The sequence below is a fragment of the Nerophis ophidion genome, linkage group LG06 (genome assembly GCF_033978795.1).
Source record: "Nerophis ophidion isolate RoL-2023_Sa linkage group LG06, RoL_Noph_v1.0, whole genome shotgun sequence".
Taxonomy (NCBI): Eukaryota; Metazoa; Chordata; class Actinopteri; order Syngnathiformes; family Syngnathidae; genus Nerophis; species Nerophis ophidion.
Window position 1 is genome coordinate 21,815,799 of NC_084616.1, and position 19,409 is coordinate 21,835,207.

The following is a 19,409-nucleotide window of genomic DNA, read 5'->3' on the forward strand; positions in this document are numbered from 1 at the left end:
GTCTGCATTTTAATTTTGCTTTTATTTTCTTTCATTTCACTTTGTTGTCTGTGAAGCACTTTGAGTCTGCCTTGTGTATGAAAAGTGCTATACAAATAAAGTTGCCTTAAAAGTGAATTATGAATATCTACACAACATTTTACCGTATGTAACATGTCTGGTAATTTTTATTCTCAGCTTTTCAGTCAAATTATGTTATTATTTAAATAAAAGTACATGGTGTTGTATATCATAGTACTTGACTGAATTAAAAACACCAATCTAAAGTATGTAATTTATGAATGAACTGCCTTGGATCGACACCCGGTTAAGAAACATGGAAAAAGTCCCTCTATTTAATGGAAGTCAGCAACAAAAAGCTGGATTTTTTCTAAGTGTCAAGGAGAGGGTCGCTTCCAGAAGGCCCACCTGCCTTGGATCGACACCCGGTTAAGAAAAATGAAAAAAGGTCTTAGAAAGATCGTGTTATACACACAGCAATGACGTCACAGATGTTCTATCTGCTAATGTTGTTAAAAAGTTAAAGACTTGACAGTTTATTTCAAATCTTGCAGCTTCATTTGTTGCTGCTGTTCTCACCAGCACACTTGTGTTTCTTACACTGGTACTTAGAAGAGAATCTTTCACCACACACACTGCAACTCTACACTTTCTCACCTGTGGGTCTTCTCATGTGTAGTTAAAACAGTGACATGAATGTTTTGTCTCATGTGTGCTTTCAAAGCCTGATTTTGTGCAAAACCTTTACCACATACTGAACATATATAAGGTTTTTCACCAGTGTGTAATCTTGTGTGCATGATCAAACTTGCTTTCTGTGTGAATCTTTTACTACAAATTGAGCACATGAACGGTTTTTCTCCAGTGTGTGTTCTCATGTGTACTTTCAACCCACTGCTTTGTATGAAACATTTACCACATGATGAACATGAAAAAGATTTTTCCCCAGTGTGTTTTACCATGTGTATTTGCAAATGTTGCCTTCGGGTAAAATATTTACCGCAGATTAAACAGGAAAAGGGTTTTTCTCCCGTGTGTATTCTCATGTGTACTTTCAAATCACCACTTTGTACAAAACCTTTACCACATTCTGAGCAGGAAAATGGTTTCTCTCCAGTGTGTGTTCTCATGTGTACTTTTAGATGACAATGGTGATTAAAGGTTTTGTCACAGTGAGAACATGTCAAGTGTGTGTTGTCAGTGTGACATGTCTTATCATCTTTTGAAGTTTCATCATCAGTGTCAGAAGAGTGAGACGTGTCGTCACTATCTGATAGTGGAGCTAAGATCTTGTCTGCTTGTGATCCTCCACAATGGTCTCCATCAGCTTCTGTTGTCATGTGTTGAGTTGAGCTGCTGCTTGGAGGCTCCGCCTCTCTCTTCTCCTCACTTTCATCTTCGACCTCATCATCTTCACTCTTCACAATCACACCAATCACTGGGAATTCCTCCAAACATTCAAGATGCTCTCCCTCCTGACTGATACTATGTTCCTCCTCTTCCTCTTTAATATGGGGGGCCTCTGGGTACTCCTTTTCCACTTTAAAATGGAGGGTCATTGGGTACTCCTCTTCCTTCTTAATGTGCAGAGACTGTTGCGCATCGTCTTCCTCCTTAATGTGGGAGGTCTGTGGCTCCTCCTTCACCATCCTGAAGTTCCACTTCTGTTTCTCAGGGAAAGGATGTTCTTCACAGTTGTCTGCAGGACACAAGAAGAAAAACATCGCCCAGCTCTGCTCAGTCAAAAAATGTATTTAGTATGTTTACATTAACTTCAGAAAAACAAGATATTGTATGACTGTCTTTAAAGGCCTACTGAAATGAGATTTTCTTATTTAAACAGGGATAGCAGGTCCATTCTATGTGACATACTTGATCATTTCGCAATAATGCCATATTTTTGCTGAAAGGATTTAGTAGAGAACATCGATAAAGTTCGCAAATTTTGGTCTCTAATGAAAAAGCAGACGATGTGCGTGTGACGTCACGAGTTGTAGGGCTCCACACATATTCACATTGTTTATAATGGGAGCCACTCGGACCGAGAAAAGGACAATTTCCCCATTAATTTGAGCGAGGATGAAAGATTTGTGGATGATGATATTGATAGCGAAGGACTAAAAAATAAATAAATAAATAAAATAAAATGCGGCGGCAGTGTGAGCGTTTCAGATGTAATTAATCACATTTACTAGGATAATTCTGGAAGATCCCTTATCTGCTTATTGTTTTAATAGTGTTTTAGTGAGATTGTAAAGACATACCTCGAGGTCGGATGGCTGCGGTGAACACGCAGTGTCTCAGAGAAGCCGAGGAGCCAAGCTCAAAGCTGCCTTTTAAACAGCTACTGCAGGAGGACGAATAATCAAATGATGTCTCCGGTAAGATATATATCACAATTTTCCCATCCAAAAACATGCTGGTTGACGTAGAAAAACATGTTCGCTTGACCGCAGCTTCACAACAAACATAGAAACACCGGCTGTGTCTCGGTGCTAAAGACAGCTGCAATACACCGCTTTCCACCAATAGCATTGTTTTTTATAGTCTCCATTATTAATTGAACAAATTGCAAATGATTCAGCAACACATATGTCCAAATTACTGTGTAATTGCGCGATGAAAAGAGACAACTTTTAGTCGTTAGTGCTGATCTAGTATGTCTCCTCCAACTCGAAACGTCACAAACACGCGTCATCATTCCGCGACGTTTTCAACAACAAACTCCACGGGAAATTTAAAATTGTAATTTAGTCAACTAAACCGGCCGTATTGGCATGTGTTGCAATGTTAAGATTTCATCATTGATATATAAACTATCAGACTGGTTGGTCGGTAGTAGTGGGTTTCAGTAGGCCTTTAAATCTCAGAGGCAGACAAACTCAACACTGTTAATAGTATTATTCACAGAAAAAAACATTCCGGACTAGGGGAATTTTCACTAGGGCTGGCCGATAAGGCCTAACAGTTATTGTCCATATATATCAATCCACCCACCTTTGTTTACATTTTAGAGCTCTGGCTTCTGGTTAGCCTAGTGGTTAGAGTCTCCGCCCTGAGATCGGTAGGTCGTGAGTTTAAACCAAAGACTATAAAAATGGAACCCGTTACCTCCCTGCTTGGCACTCAGCATTAATGGTTGGATTTGGGGGTTAAATCACCAAAAATGATTCCCGGGCGCGGCACTGCTGCTGCCCACTGCTCCCCTCACCTCCCAGGGGGTGATCAAGGGTGATGGGTCAAATGCAGAGAATAATTTTCCCACATCTAGTGTGTGTGTGACAATCATTGGTACTTTAACTTTAAAGGCCTACTGAAACCCACTACTACCGACCACGCAGTCTGATAGTTTATATATCAATGATGAACTCTTAGCATCGCAACACATGCCAATACGGCCGGTTTAGTTTACTAAATTGCAATTTTAAATGTCCCACGATGTATCCTGTTGAAAATGTCGCGGAATGATGACGCTTTTGTTGACGCGTGCTTGTGACGTTATTGGTTGGAGCGAACATTTCAGCCCAGCACCACACAAAGTCGTCTCTTTTCATTGCATAATTACACAATATTTTAGACATCTGTGTTGCCAAATCTTTTGCATTTTGTTCAATTAATAATAGAGATGTCAAATAAGAATGCTGTTGGTGGAAAGCGGTGGATTGCAGCTGCCGTTAGCAAAACAAACACAGCCGGTGTTTCTTTGTTTGTTGTGAAACTTTAACACAGAGCGGTCAAGCGAACATGTTTCCCTACGTCAACCAGCAAGTTTTTGGATGGGAAAATTGTTTATATTAAGTCGGCTCTTACCGGAGACTTGAGTGGAATATGCGGCCTCATCCTCTGCTTCTCTCAGAGACACTGGCGTTGACCGCAGCCATCCGACTTTCAGTTATGACTTTAGAATCTCACTAAAACATTATTAAAACAATAACCAGATAAGGGATTTCCCAGAATTATCCTAGTAAATGTGTCTGATTACATCTGAATTTTATTTTTTTCTAGTCCTTGACTCTAAATTTCCTCATCCACAAATTTTTCATCCTCGCTCAAATTAATGGGGAAATTGACGCTTTCTCGGTCCAAATAGCTCTTGGTGCTGGAGGCTATGATTATAAACAATATGAGGATGTGAGGATCCCTACAACCCGTGACGTCACGCGCACATCGGCTGCTACTTCCGGTAAAAGCAAGGCTTTTTTATTAGCGACTAAAAGTTGCGAACTTTATCGTTGATGTTCTCTACTAAATCCTTTCAGCAAAAATATGGCAATATCGCAAAATTATCAAGTATGACACATAGAATGGACCTGCTATCCCCGTTTAAATAAGAAAATCTCATTTCAGGAGGCCTTTAACTTTTAACTTTAAGATACATACATACATATACATATATATATATATATATCCATCCATCATCTTCCGCTTATCCGAGGTCTGGTCGCGGGGGCAGCAGCATAAGCAGGGAAGCCCAGACTTCCCTATCTCCAGCCACTTCGTCTAGCTTTTCCCGGGGGATCCCGAGGCGTTCCCAGGCCAGCCGGGAGACATAGTTTTCCCAACGTGTCCTGGGTCTTCCCTGTGGCCTCCTACCAGTTGGACGTGCCCTAAACACATCCCTAGGGAGGCGTTCGGGTGGCATCCTGACCAGATGCCCGAACCACTTCATCTGGCTCCTCTCGATGTGGAGGAGCAGCGGCTTTACGTTGAGCTCCTCCCGGATGGCAGAGCTTCTCACCCTATCTCTAAGGGAGAGCCCCGCCACCCGGCGGAGGAAACTCATTTCGGCCGCCTGTACCCGTGATCTTATCCTTTCGGTCATGACCCAAAGCTCATGACCATAGGTGAGGATGGGAACGTAGATCGACCGGTAAATTGAGAGCTTTGCCTTCCGGCTCAGCTCCTTCTTCACCACAACGGATCGATACAACGTCCGCATTACTGAAGACGCCGCACCGATCCGCCTGTCGATCTCACGATCCACTCTTCCCCCACTCGTGAACAAGACTCCTAGGTACTTGAACTCCTCCACTTGGGGTAGGGTCTCCTCCCCAACCCGGAGATGGCACTCCACCCTTTTCCGGGCAAGAACCATGGACTCGGACTTGGAGGTGCTGATTCTCATTCCGGTCGCTTCACACTCGTCTGCGAACCGATCCAGTGAGAGCTGAAGATCCCGGCCAGATGAAGCCATCAGGACTACATCATCTGCAAAAAGCAGAGACCTAATCCCGTGGCCACCAAACCGGAACCCCTCAACGCCTTGGCTGCGCCTAGAAATTCTGTCCATAAAAGTTATGAACAGAATCGGTGACAAAGGACAGCCTTGGCGGAGTCCAACCCTCACTGGAAACGTGTCCGACTTACTGCCAGCAATGCGGACCAAGCTCTGACACTGATCGTGCAGGGAGCGGACTGCCACAATCGGACAGTCCGGTACCCCATACTCTCTGAGCACTCCCCACAGGACTCCCCGAGGGACACGGTCGAATGCCTTCTCCAAGTCCACAAAGCACATGTAGACTGGTTGGGCAAACTCCCATGCACCCTCAAGAACCCTGCCGAGAGTATAGAGCTGGTCCACAGTTCCACGACCAGGACGAAAACCACACTGTTCCTCCTGAATCCGAGGTTCGACTATCCGGCGAAGCCTCCTCTCCAGTACACCTGAATAAACCTTACCGGGAAGGCTGAGGAGTGTGATCCCACGATAGTTGGAACACACCCTCCGGTCCCCCTTCTTAAAGAGAGGGACCACCACCCCGGTCTGCCAATCCAGAGGTACCGCCCCCGATGTCCACGCGATGCTGCAGAGTCTTGTCAACCAAGACAGCCCCACAGCATCCAGAGCCTTGAGGAACTCCGGGCGGATCTCATCCACCCCCGGGGCCTTGCCGCCGAGGAGCTTTTTAACTACCTCAGCGACCTCAGCCCCAGAAATAGGAGAGTCCACTACAGATTCCCCAGGCACCGCTTCCTCAAAGAAAGACGTATTGGTGGGATTGAGGAGGTCTTCGAAGTATTCCCTCCACCGATCCACAACATCCGCAGTCGAAGTCAGCAGAACACCATCCGCACCATACACGGTGTTGATAGTGCACTGCTTCCCCTTCCTGAGGCGCCGTATGGTGGTCCAGAATCGCTTCGAAGCCGTCCGGAAGTCGTTTTCCATGGCTTCCCCGAACTCTTCCCATGTCCGATTTTTTGCCTCCGCGACCGCTAAAGCTGCACACCGCTTGGCCCGTCGGTACCCGTCCACTGCCTCCGGAGTCCTATGAGCCAAAAGAACCCGATAGGACTCCTTCTTCAGCTTGACGGCATCCCTCACTGCTGGTGTCCACCAACGGGTTCTGGGATTACCGCCACGACAGGCACCAACAACCTTGCGGCCACAGCTCCAATCAGCCGCCTCGACAGTAGAGGTTCGGAACATGGTCCACTCGGACTCAATGTCCCGCACCTCCCTCGTGACATGTTCAAAGTTCTCCCGGAGGTGTGAATTGAAACTCTCTCTGACAGGAGACTCTGCCAGACGTTCCCAGCAGACCCTCACAATGCGCTTGGGCCTGCCAGGTCTGTCCGGCATCCTCCCCCACCATCGCAGCCAACTCACCACCAGGTGGTGATCGGTAGAAAGCTCCGCCCCTCTCTTCACCCGAGTGACCAAAACATAAGGCCGCAAATCCGATGACACAACTACAAAGTCGATCATGGAACTGCGGCCTAGGGTGTCCTGGTGCCAAGTGCACATATGGACACACTTATGTTTGAACATGGTGTTTGTTATGGACAATCCGTGACGAGCACAAAAGTCCAATAACAAAACACCACTCGGGTTTAGATCCGGGCGACCATTCTTCCCAATCACGCCTCTCCAGGTTTCACTGTCGTTGCCAACATGAGCGTTGAAGTCTCCCAGTAGGACAAGGGAATCACCCGGAGGAGCACTTTCCAGTACTTCCTCGAGTGTACCCAAAAAGGGTGGGTATTCTGAACTGCTGTTTGGTGAGTAAGCACAAACAACAGTCAGGACCCGTCCCCCCACCCGAAGGCGAAGGGAAGCTACCCTCTCGTCCACTGGGTTGAACTCAAACGTGCAGGCTTTGAGCCGGGGGGCAACGAGAATTGCCACCCCAGCCCGTCGCCTCTCACTGCCGGCAACGCCAGAGTGGAAGAGGGTCCAGTCCCTCTCGAGTGAACTGGTTCCAGAGCCCTTGCTGTGCGTCGAGGTGAGTCCGACTATATCCAGCCGGAACTTCTCTACCTCGCGCACTAGCTCAGGCTCCTCCCCCCCCAGTGAGGTGACGTTCCACGTCCCAAGAGCTAGCTTCTGTAGCCGAGGATCGGACCGCCAAGTGCCCTGCCTTCGGCTGCCGCCCAGCTCACAATGCACCCGACCTCTATGGCCCCTCCTATGAGTGGTGAGCCCATTGGAGGGATGACCCACGTTGCCTCTTCGGGCTGTGCCCGGCCGGGCCCCATGGGGACAGGCCCGACCACCAGGCGCTCGCCATCGTGCCCCAACTCCGGGCCTGGCTCCAGAGCGGGGCCCCGGTGACCCACGTCCGGGCGAGGGAAATCTGGGTTCATTTTGTTGTAATTCCATAGAAGTCTTTGAGCTGCTCTTTGTCTGATCACTCACCTAGGACCTGTTTGTCTTGGGAGACCCTACCAGGGGGCATGAAAGCGCCCAGACAACATAGCTCCTAGGATCATATATATATATATATATATATATATATATATATATATATATATATATATATATTAGGGGTGTAACGGTACACAAACATTTTGTTTCGGTACGTACCTTGGTTTAGAGATCACAGTTCGGTTCATTTTTCATACAGTAAGAAAACAACAAAATATAAATTTTTGGGTTATTCATTTACCAAATTTGTAAACAATGGCATAACATACATATACACACACGGTCCATTGCCAGGGTTAATGTGGTCAACATATATAAAATAAAAACCAAATAAGATAAGGCTCATAATGGTTTCTTAACAAAACCTTTGTACATATAAAGTGCTTTTTTTGATTGATTGATTGATTGATTGAAACTTTTATTAGTAGATTGCACAGTACAGTACATATTCCATACAATTGACCACTAAATGGTAACACCCGAATAAGTTTTTCAACTTGATTAAGTCGAGGACCACGTTAATCAACATTAAACAGCCTCCAGTTGTTGCTCAGATGAAATGACAAAACTTTTCTTCTACATATAAAAAGTGCAACATTAAACAGTTTCAAGTCAACTCAGTTTCAGATTAATTTTTCTTCCCCTTCTCCCCCAGCCTGGCTAACTTGGTGGTAAGAGGATATATGGGCTTATTGTTCTTCCACCATAGAAGTGGGTAAAAATTAGTTTTAATGCAATACAGCAAACCCCTGCGACCCCGAATTCGACAGGCTGTAGAAAATGAATGGATGGATGGTCCTAAAGGCCTACTGAAATGAGATTTTCTTATTTAAACGGGGATAGCAGGTCCATTCTATGTGTCATACTTGATAATTTCGCAATATTGCCATATCTTTGCTGAAAGGATTTAGTCGAGAACATCCACGATAAAATTCGCCACTTTTGGTCGCTAACAGAAAAGCCCTGCCTTTACCGGAAGTAGCAGACGATGACGTCACCCGTTGATGGCTCCTCACATCCTCATATTGTTTTTAATGGGAGCCTCCAGCAAAAAGACAATTTCCTTAATAATTTGAGCTAGCATGAAAGATTCGTGTTTGAGGATATTGATAGCAATGGAATAGAAAAAATAAAAATAAATAATAAAAAAAAGTTAAAAAAAAAAAAAACGCGATTGCATCGGGACAGATTCAGATGTATTTAGACCCATTAACTAGGATAATTCCGGGAAATCCCTTATCTTTCTATTGTGTTGCTAGTGTTTTAGTGAGTTTAACAGTACCTGATAGTCGGAGGTGTGTGTCCACGGGTGTCTTGACACCAGTGTCTCAGGGAAGTCGACGGCAGCTATATGGACGGCGAAAGCTCAGCTGATCTCCGGTAAGAAGGGACTTTTTATCACAATTTTCTCACAGAAACCTGCTGGTGTACATTCGGTCGGGATCCATGTTCTCTTGACCGCTGAGATCCATAATAAAGTTTCACCTCCGGGAATTTTAAACAAGGAATCACCGTGTGTTTGTGTGGCTAAAGGCTAAAGCTTCCCAACTCCATCTTTCTATTTTGACTTCTCAAATATTAATTTAACAAATTGCAAAAGATTCAGCAACACAGATCTCCAATTGAAAGGCATTTCAATCGCCAAATTCGCCCTTTTAGAGTTCGGAATTAGGTCAAAAAAAACATATGGTAACATCAAGGTATATATTGACGCTTACATGGGTCTGGTGATAATGTTCCCCCTTAAAGGGTCAAGGTTTCAGGTGAGAGGATGCTAAACACATATAGTGCTGCTATAAGCGTTGTAAATAAAAAAAAATTGCAAACGAATATGGACGAGGTGCTGCTCACTTTCGACATCCTGGTGAAGCACACTGTGGAGAAGAAGGGGACCAGCACGGTAGCGAATCAATACGCACAATTGGGCAAGAGAAGTCGGCTTCCGTCAGTCTACCCCAGGGCAGCTGTGGCTACTGATGTAGCTTACCACCACCAGGCGTGAATGAATGATGAGTCCCACTTCCCTGTGAGCGCTTTAAGTGTTTAGAAAAGCGCGATATAAATCTAAGAGAGCTTTTACTGTTGTGCTTGCTTGCTATGCTAATGGAAAGAAACTGCGACCTATGGTGCTTTTCAAGGGGAAGACGCTGCCGAAAGAAAAGTTTCCGCCTGGAGACATCATTAAAGGCATGACGAAGGAACTCCAACCGCTGGACATAGGTGTAAACAGGACGTTCAAAGTGAAGTTGTGAGCGTCATGGGAGTGATGGATGACAGACGAACACAGCTTCACGAAAACTGGGAGGCACCGTCGGGCGAGTTATGCCACAATTTGTGAATGGATCGTGGATGGTTGAGCTAACGTGTATGCTTGCACTGTTGTTCGAGCTTTCGCAAAAGACGGCATTTTTTCCGAGGAGTCCCACAGCAGAGAGACTGACTTTGAAAGTGACGAGAGGGAATCTGCGTGTTTGATGGAGAAGTTGCCCAGCTATTCAATTTGGACACAGAAGATGACGACTTGGATGGATTTGTGGATGAAGATCGATGAAAAAATAATGTGAGTACATTGATAAATATTTCAATAAAGTACAACCAAACTCAGCTTTGCTCCTACGGCCTTTTTAAAACAGCGTAAAAAGCTATCGTATGTTTAAACATGCCTGCGCCCAAAAAAACGTTACGTCTTATTTATGCGTTAAATACAGAAATAGCACCCGTAATCGACACGGCGGCGCCTTTTAATACGGTGCGTCCTATGGTCGCGAAAATACGGTATAGTGGCTTCGACAACAGGAACCGGTTCTCAAAAAGGGATTCGAATTGATGGAATCGGTTCTTTTCTTATCGCAGCATCGGGAGAACCGGTTTTAGAACATCATCCCTAAAAAGAACATCACTAAATGCTAGCATATGCTAGCCATGGTAGAGTGGGAAAAACAAGTTGACTTTATATGCTTATCTGTGTTTCATTGTAACCATTAAATCTGATCCAATTGCCAATCCAATTCCTCCACAGGAGGAACCGTGTGGTTTTTGTCCTGGTCGTGGAACTGTGGACCAGCTCTATACTCTCAACAGGGTTCTTGAGGGTGCATGGGAGTTTGCCCAACCAGTCTACATGTGCTTTGTGGACTTGGAGAAGGCATTCGACCGTGTCCCTCGGGAAGTCCTGTGGGGAGTGCTCAGAGAGCAGTGTCAGAGCTTGGTCCGCATTGCCGGCAGTAAGTCGGACACATTTCCATTGGGGGTTGGACTCCGCCAAGGCTGCCCTTTGTCATCGATTCTGATCATAACTTTTATGGACAGAATTTCTAGGCGCAGTCAAGGCGTTGAGGGGTTCCGGTTTGGTGGCCGCGGGATTAGGTCACTGCTTTTTGCAGATGATGTGGTCCTGAAGGCTTCATCTGGCCGGGATCTTCAGCTCTTACTGGATTGGTTTGCAGCACAGTGTGAAGCGACCGGAATGAGAATCAGCACCTCCAAATCCGAGTCCATGGTTCTCGCCAGGAAAAAGCTGGAGTGCCATCTCCAGGTTGGGGAGGAGACCCTGCCCCAAGTGGAGGAGTTCAAGTATCGAGGGGTATTGTTCACGAGTGGGGGAAGAGTGGATCGTGAGATCGACAGGATGATCGGTGCGGCGTCTTCAGTAATGCGGACGCTGTATTGATCCGTTGTGGTGAAGAAGGAGCTGAGCCGGAAAGCAAAGCTCTCAATTTACCGGTCGATCTACGTTCCCATCCTCACCTATGGTCATGAGCTTTGGGTCATGACCGAAAGGATAAGATCACGGGTACAAGCGGCCAAAATGAGTTTCCTCCGCAGGGTGGCGGGGCTATCCCTTAGCGATAGGGTGAGAAGCTCTGCCATCCAAGAGGAGCTCAAAGTAAAGCCGCTGCTCCTCCACATCGAGAGGAGCCAGATGAGGTGGCTCGGGCATCTGGTCAGGATGCCACCTGAACGCCTCTTTAGGGAGGTGTTTAGGGCACGTCCAACCGGTAGGAGGCCACGAGAAAGACCCAGGACACGTTGAGAAGAATATGTCTCCCGGCTGGCCTGGGAATGCCTCGGGATCCCTCGGGAAGAGCTAGACGAAGTGGCTGGGGAGAGAGAAGTCTGGGCTTCCCTGCTTAGGTTGCTGGCCCCGCGACCAGACCTCGGATAAGCGGAAGAAGACGGATGGATGGATGGAGAAGTATGTGACAACATCACAAAATGCTACAAATTCAGCCAGCCATTTTGAATATTCCTAACACCTTCTGTAATTTCCTTAGATTGACATCACAATAGGAACGCTTCTGCACACTGACCATATTATCAGATCATCCATCCAGATGGATGATTATCAGATCAGTCGCACTGAAAATACGCAAACATTGGAAAGAGATGTGCTGTTTATCATTCACAAACCTTTCGTAAGACAAGAACCCATATGATTGGCTTTTTTTGTGCATTCAAAATCGTAAATAAATCGCTAACAATACAGTCAACAGATGGAGGGTCCTCTGTTGCGCTCATTATACACTCTAAAAACATCCAAAAAGCGCCAACAATCCTCCTTTAACATGTCATGACTTGAAAATTAACTAATTATGAGTGATATTGTTATTATAAGCCCCAACGCAGACAGACTATTGTAGAGATGCATTGATAGCAGTGAGTTAATGCTAGTTTACACTGCTATTGTTGACAAACTGAGCTGGCGGCTGCTTGTGCTTCGTCTCAAACTTGCTAAAAGTAAATTCTAGATTAGAATTGATGCATATCTCACCTGCTAGTAGACAAGTGTGGCCATGGACCAACAGGCTGGTCCACTTTCACATTCCGAGATGGCGAAAAAAACACAAAAAGACGTCTCCCGCAGGAACTTTTTTGAACCCTTCATGACGATTGAGATTGAATCTTCTTCTAAACGGAATTATGTGAGCGTCCCGTCGGTCGCCATCCCAGCAAGAGTGAAAATATTACAGTATGTGTTTTTTTTTTTTCATGGTTTTATATTGTTAGTTTGTATGTTTAGCACCTAGCAATGCTACATGATGCTAGAGTGTCACAATAAAGCTGCACCCGTTTAGCACTCTGCTTTTAAAACTCATTACTCTTCCTCTTTGTGTTCGGGATCAAAAACATTGGAATGGGGGGTTAAATCACCACAAAATGATTCCCGGGCGTGGCACCGCTGCTGCCCACTGCTCCCCTCACCTCCCAGGGGGTGAACAAGGGTATGGGTCAAATGCAGAGGACAAATTTCGCCACACCTAGTGTGAGTGTGACAATCATTGGTACTTTAACTTTAACTTAATAAGGTTCTGGATCATAATTTTTCCCAATGTAATTGTTGTTTGCTCTCACAGAGTCTGCTTGACTCGCATTGTTGTTGATGGGGAAGGGATCCATGGTTCCTAGCGTGTCGTCACGCAATTGTGTGTCTGGCATCCTCGTTATCTCTCCGTAAGATTGATACTATTTTGATCAGATGTATTTATTCGCAAACTGTGGAAGTCTTTAGGTGTCCTAAATCAGATATATATGATAATAGCTTCAATATGAAGACAACTTGTTTTCCCCACTTTACTGTTACTTTAAGAGTAATTAATAAATACATGTTTATATTTGTTCAACTTTATAAAACACTTCCACACGGACCAGATGAAATGTTGGCTTACCTGGCTTTCAATCAATCCCGAGACGCCCAAAAGACATCATGCTAAAAGGAAATGATATATTGATATTAAAGGCCAACTGAAACCCACTACTACCGGCCACGCAGTCTGATAGTTTATATATCAATGATGAAATATTAACATTGCATCAAATGCCAATACAGCCTTTTTAGTTTACTAAATTGCAATTTTAAATTTCCCGCGAAGTGTCGTGTTGAAAACGTTGCGGTCTGATTACGCGTATGATGACGCTTGCGTTTGACGTCTCGGGTTGTAGCGGACATTATTTTCCAGCCCGATCCAAGCTATAAGTAGTCTGCTTTGATCAAATAATTACACAGTATTCTGGACATCTGTGTTGCTGAATCCTTTGCAATTTGTTCAATTAATAATGGAGAAGTCAAAGTAGAAAGATGGAGGTGGGAAGCTATGCTTTAACCACACAAACACAGCCGGTGTTTCCTTGTTTAAACTTCCCAAAGGTGAAGCTTTACTATGGAACAGAGCGGTTAAGCGAACATGGATCCCGACCACATGTCAACCGGCAGGTTTTGGTGAGAAAATTGTGGTAATAAGTTGGCTCTTACCGTAGTTATGAGCGGAGTCTGTTTCGGATGCGTCCTCCTGCAGCTGCCGCGGACTACTACCTGCTCCCACGCAGACACACAGTCAACACACCCGTGGCCACACCCCTCCGACTTTCAGGTACTGTATAATCTCACTAGAACAATAGGCAGATAAGGGATTTTCCAGAATTATCCTAGTAAGAGTGTCTAATAACATCTGAATTGCTCCCACTGCAATCACCCTTTTTTTTTAACTTTTTTTTTTCCTAGTCCTTCACTCTCAATATCTTCATCCACGAATCTTTCATCTTCACTCAAATTAATGGGGAAATTGTCGCTTTCTCGGTCCGAATAGCTCTTGCTGCTGGAGGCTATGATTATAAACAATGTGAGGAGCCCTACAACCCATGCACATCGTTTGCTACTTCCGGTAAAGGCAAGGCTTTTTTATTAGCGACCAAAAGTTGCGAACTTTATCGTCGATGTTCTCTACTAAATCCTTTCAGCAAAAATATGGCAATATCGCAAAATGATCAAGTATGACACATAGAATGGACCTGCTATCCCCGTTTAAATAAGAAAATCTCATTTCAGTAGGCCTTTAAGAAAATGCCCAATAACAATTTTGTAAACTAGATGACGTAATGCCCTGCAGCCACGTGGGAAAAAATGCAATTGTTCTTGTTAAAGTTATTTATTGTTTGCCAATAATACAAAAAATATTTCCATAACCAACTATTTTACTATCACTTCTTGACAATGCTCTTCTGTAATGTAATGTTCTGACTACATGCATAGACCGGTGACCGTCTATTCCAGTGTTTTTCAACCTTTTTTGAGACAAGGCACATTTTTGTCCATTTAAAAATCCGGAGGCACACCACCAGCAGAAAACATTAAGAAATGAAACTCCACCAGGTCCCCCTCGTGCCTTATTTTGAGTTTGTTGGTGTTGTCCTGTGTGCAGTGCTTTAGTTCTTGTCTTGTGCTGTTATTTCTGGTGTTTTCCTGTAGCAGTTTTATGTCTTCCTTTAAACGCTATTCCCCGCACCTGCTTTGCGTTAGCAAGCCAGGCTATTGAAGTTGTTGGTATTCTTTTTTGTGGGGACATTGCTCCCATCCAAAGGCAAAACCCAGTAACTCAATGTTGGTCAAAACTGAGCTGATAATAATTTTGGAGTTCCTAGGTGATGTGCTTTACATTAGTGTATGTGATATTGTAATTTGTTCCATAAGTAAGCTGTTACGCGCATGGCAGGACCTAGCAACTATCACATAACCACATGGATACAACAGAAAAACCTAGTATCTGAAGGGACCAATCGAAACTTCTTTGTCAGTCGCCTTATTGTCTTTAATGAGACATTTGCACGAATGGGGGCCGACGGTCAACCTGATTATGTGATATTATGGCACGAGGGGATATTTGGAAGATTGGCCCAGGACGTTGTAAGCACCTTCATTAATGTATTGTTCTTGATTCTTCCCCTTGCATACTCTTTTGGGCAGATAACTGTGGAGGTCCAAATAAAAACTGGACGCTGTACACGGCTCTGGCCCAATGTGAAAACGCAGAATGGGGCCCACCCGAGATTGTGATCAAATATTTGGAGAAAGGGCACACGTTCATGAGAGCGTATTTAATCCATGGCTCAATCGGCAAAAAAATGAAAGCTCAAGAAAACATCTATACGTTTGATGACTTTGTAGATCTTTGTAAGACAACATCAAGATAGATTGGTTTTCCTTTGTTTTCTCAAAATCAGCTCAAAGTGAGTTGCTAGGTTTTGCCTTTGGACGGGAGATTGTTGATTGCCATGTCATGCACGGATGTACTTTGTGGACGCCATCCGTCTCTGCTCCACACGCTGCAAGTTTTTGCTGTCGTCCAGCATTCTGCTTCTGTTTACTTTGTAACCAGTTCAGTTTAACTGTCATTTTACATAGCCATCCCTATGCTTTGCTGCCTTTTCCTTTTGTTCATTTTTGGCTTAAGAGTTACATACCTTTTTTTTACCTGCACGCTGTGGTCTGCATACTGGCATCCCAGTTCTACAGTCAAGTTCTACACAGCACAGACACAACTCACCTTAAAACTCATTTGTATACTCTAGCCTTTAAATAGACTCCCTTTTTAGACCAGTTGATCTGCCGTTTCTTTTCTTTTTCTTCTATGTCCCACTCTCCCGTGTGGAGGGGGTCCGGTCCGATCCGGTGGCCATGTACTGCTCGCCTGTGTATCGGCTGGGGACATCTCCGCGCTGCTGGTCCGCCCACGCTTGGGATGGTTTCCTGCTGGCTCCGCTGTGAACGGGACTCTCGCTGCTGTCTCTTGGATCCTCTTTGGACTGGACTCTCGCGACTGTGTTGTATCCATTGTGGATTGAACTTTCACAGTATCATGTTAGACCCGCTCGACATCCATTGCTTTCCTCCTCTCTAAGGTTGTCATAGTCATCATTGTCACTGACGTCCCACTGGGTCATTATTGTCACCAATGTCCCACTGGGTGTGAGTTTTCCTTGCCCTTATGTGGGCCTACCGAGGATGTCGTGGTGGTTTGTGCAGCCCTTTGAGACACTAGTGATTTAGGGCTATATAAGTAAACATTGATTGATTGATTGAAAGGAACGGCACACAGTTTTTACCGATTATAATCATTCATTTGCAAAAAAAAATATTTTTGGGGATCAATTAGGTGAAGTTGCATCATTTCCCACGGCACACTAGTGTGCCGCGACACCCTGGTCTGCATGCGTAAAAATGTTGCGCAGTATCGCAATTGCAAGCGTACAACAATGAAGATGGCTTCCATGTAAACTCACCCAAGCCGTGTTGCAATGTGTGTTATTTAACATCTCCACACACTAAACTTATTCCAACTGTTATTTCATTTTAATAATCAGTTATAACGTTTTGCTGGAGAAAAGTCCTTCTCCTACTCTGCTATCTTTGTTTCTAACACTACAAATATTTATTCAACAACCAGTTAGTCGCTGATTCACCAACAATCTCAGCATTGCTGTTTTACCAATTTTTACACAATCCCAACACTTTATACTCACACTTGATCTCTTCTCAGCGATGTCTTGATCACTTCAACGCCTCTTTGTTAGCCGCTAACATGCTAAGCTAACTAGTCAGCTAAGCTAGCTAGCAAGCTCAACCTGAGAAGAGACGCTTCAAAGTTCACTGAGACAAGTTCAGTTAATACTGTCACGGAGACCTAATAAAGTTTAGTTTTCGTGCACTTGGGGAATAAACAAGGAACAAAATAATAAATGCAGACTTAAAGACTGCACTGCTACGTTGCGATTTACGACACAGTCACCCGCGCATGCGCAAATAACACTTCCCTTCCCATGCTGTGGACATTTACCAGAGCTGACAAATATTATCACCATCTGCTGGTCACATGATGTATTACAGTCAGTTGAGGTACACAAACCACTTGGAAGATTCCTGCTTTATTCTTCTTCTTCTTATTATTATTATTTTGTTTAAAGGCGGTGAGCAAGCAACCTTCGGGTGTGCATTACCACCACCTACTGAAATAGAGTGTGGACCGAGGTGGATCTCTACTTCCTTTATTTACCCAGTGTTTTCATTTTTCTTCTTCTCTTTTTCTTGGCATTTGAATAGCACTTGGTGAGTAGGATGTCCTTACTTGGACCCTTTTAAGTTTGCCCAATAAACTGCAGACAGTTTTTTTTTTGGATTAATTGATTGATTGATACTTTTATTAGTAGATTGCACAGTTCAGTACATATTCCGTACAATTGACCACTAAATGGTAACACCCGAAAAAGTTTTTAAACTTTAAGTCGGGGTCCACGTTAATCAATTCATGGTACAAATATATACTATCAGTATAATACAGTCATCACACAGGTTAATCATCATAGTATATACATTGAATTATTTACATTATTTACAATCCGGGGGGTGGGATGAGGAGCTTTGGTTGATATCAGTACTTCAGTCATCAACAATTGCATCAACAGAGAAATGGACAATGAAAAAGTGTAGGTCTTACTTAGTAGGATATGTACAGCCAGCAGAGAACATAGTGAGTTCAGATAGCATAAGAACAAGTAAATACATTAGAAGTACATTTGATTATTTACATTATGTCATTTATAATCCAGGGAGATGGGATGTGAATGGAGGAGGGTATTAGTAAAGGGTTGAAGTTACCTGGAGGTGTTGTTTTAGAACGGTTTTGAAGGAATATAGAGATGCACTTACTTTTACACCTGTTGGGAGTGCATTCCACATTGATGTGATATAGAAAGAGAATGAGTTAAGACTTTTGTTAGATCGGAATCTGGGTTTTACGTGGTTTATGGAGCTCCCCCTGGTGTTGTGGTTATGGCGGTCATTTAGGTTAAGGAAGTAGTTTGACATGTACTTCTGTATCAGGGAGGTGTAGCGGATTTTATAGACTAGCTTCAGTGCAAGTTGTTTGACTCTGTCCTCCACCCTGAGCCAAACCACTTTGGAGAAGTGGGTTGAAGTGAGGTGTGCTCTGGGGTGGAGGTCTAAAAGTAACCAGACTAGCTTATTCTGGGATGTTTGGAGTCTAGATTTGAAGGTTTTGGAGGTGCTGGGGTACCAGGAGGTGCAAGCGTAATCGAAAAAGGGTTGAATGAGAGTTCCCGCAAGAATCTTCAAGGTGCTTTAGTTGAATAGAGAGGAGATTCTGTAGAGGAATCTTGTTCTTTGGTTGACCTTTTTGATCACCTTGGTTGCCATTTTATCACAGGAAAGATTAGCCTCTAGAATGGAACCTAGGTAGGTGATCTCATCTTTCCTAGTGATAACAATGTCACCCACTTTTATAGTGAAGTCACTGACTTTCTTAAGGTTGATATAAGACCCAAATAGGATGGATTCCGTTTCACCTAAGTGTATGGATAGCTTGTTGTCAGCGAGCCAGGTGCAAATATTAAGGAGTTCAGCACTGAGGATTTGTTCCACCTGTGACTTGTCCTTGCCGGATACCAGCAGGGCCGAGTCATCCACAAACAGGAACAATTCACAGTGGCATGCTGATGGCATGTCATTTATGTATATTAGGAACAGTTAAGGTCTTACTACTCTGCCTTGGGGGACTCCACAGCTTACTGAGAGGGGAGGGGACACGGTGCCATTCACCTCTACCACCTGTTTCCTCCCCTCCAAGTAAGATTGGATCCAGCTCGATGAGGTTTTATCGAATCCGATGGCTCTGAGCTTATCCAACAGTATAGCGTGGTTAACGGTGTCAAAGGCCTTCTGAATGTCCAGCATGACCATGGTGCAGTATTTGCCCGGGTCCACCTCATGTTTGATGTGGTCGGTCAGATAGAGACGGAATGTGTCAGTGGAGTGGTTAGTTCTGAAGCCGGATTGTAATTTGTACATTAGTTTTTTAGTAGCAAGGTATCTATCAACCGGTTCATAAACAATTTTTTCCATTACTTTTGAAATGGAACTGAGAACAGAAACAGGTCGGTAGTTACCAGGTTCTAATTTGCTTCCTTTTTT

General features: G+C 44.3%; 1 protein-coding gene across 1 annotated transcript; it reads right to left on the reverse strand.

Annotated features, from left to right (window-relative positions):
- Positions 1-449: 449 nt before the first annotated feature.
- Positions 450-17,231, reverse strand: LOC133554380 (zinc finger protein 239-like). Its single transcript, XM_061903072.1, has 2 exons — positions 16,946-17,231; positions 450-1,699 (listed from the first exon to the last, which is right to left on the reverse strand). Exon 2 carries the CDS (start codon positions 1,647-1,649, stop codon positions 654-656), a length of 996 nt encoding a protein of 331 aa, XP_061759056.1. The 5' UTR covers positions 1,650-1,699; positions 16,946-17,231; the 3' UTR covers positions 450-653.
- Between the last annotated feature and the right edge of the window lie 2,178 nt (positions 17,232-19,409).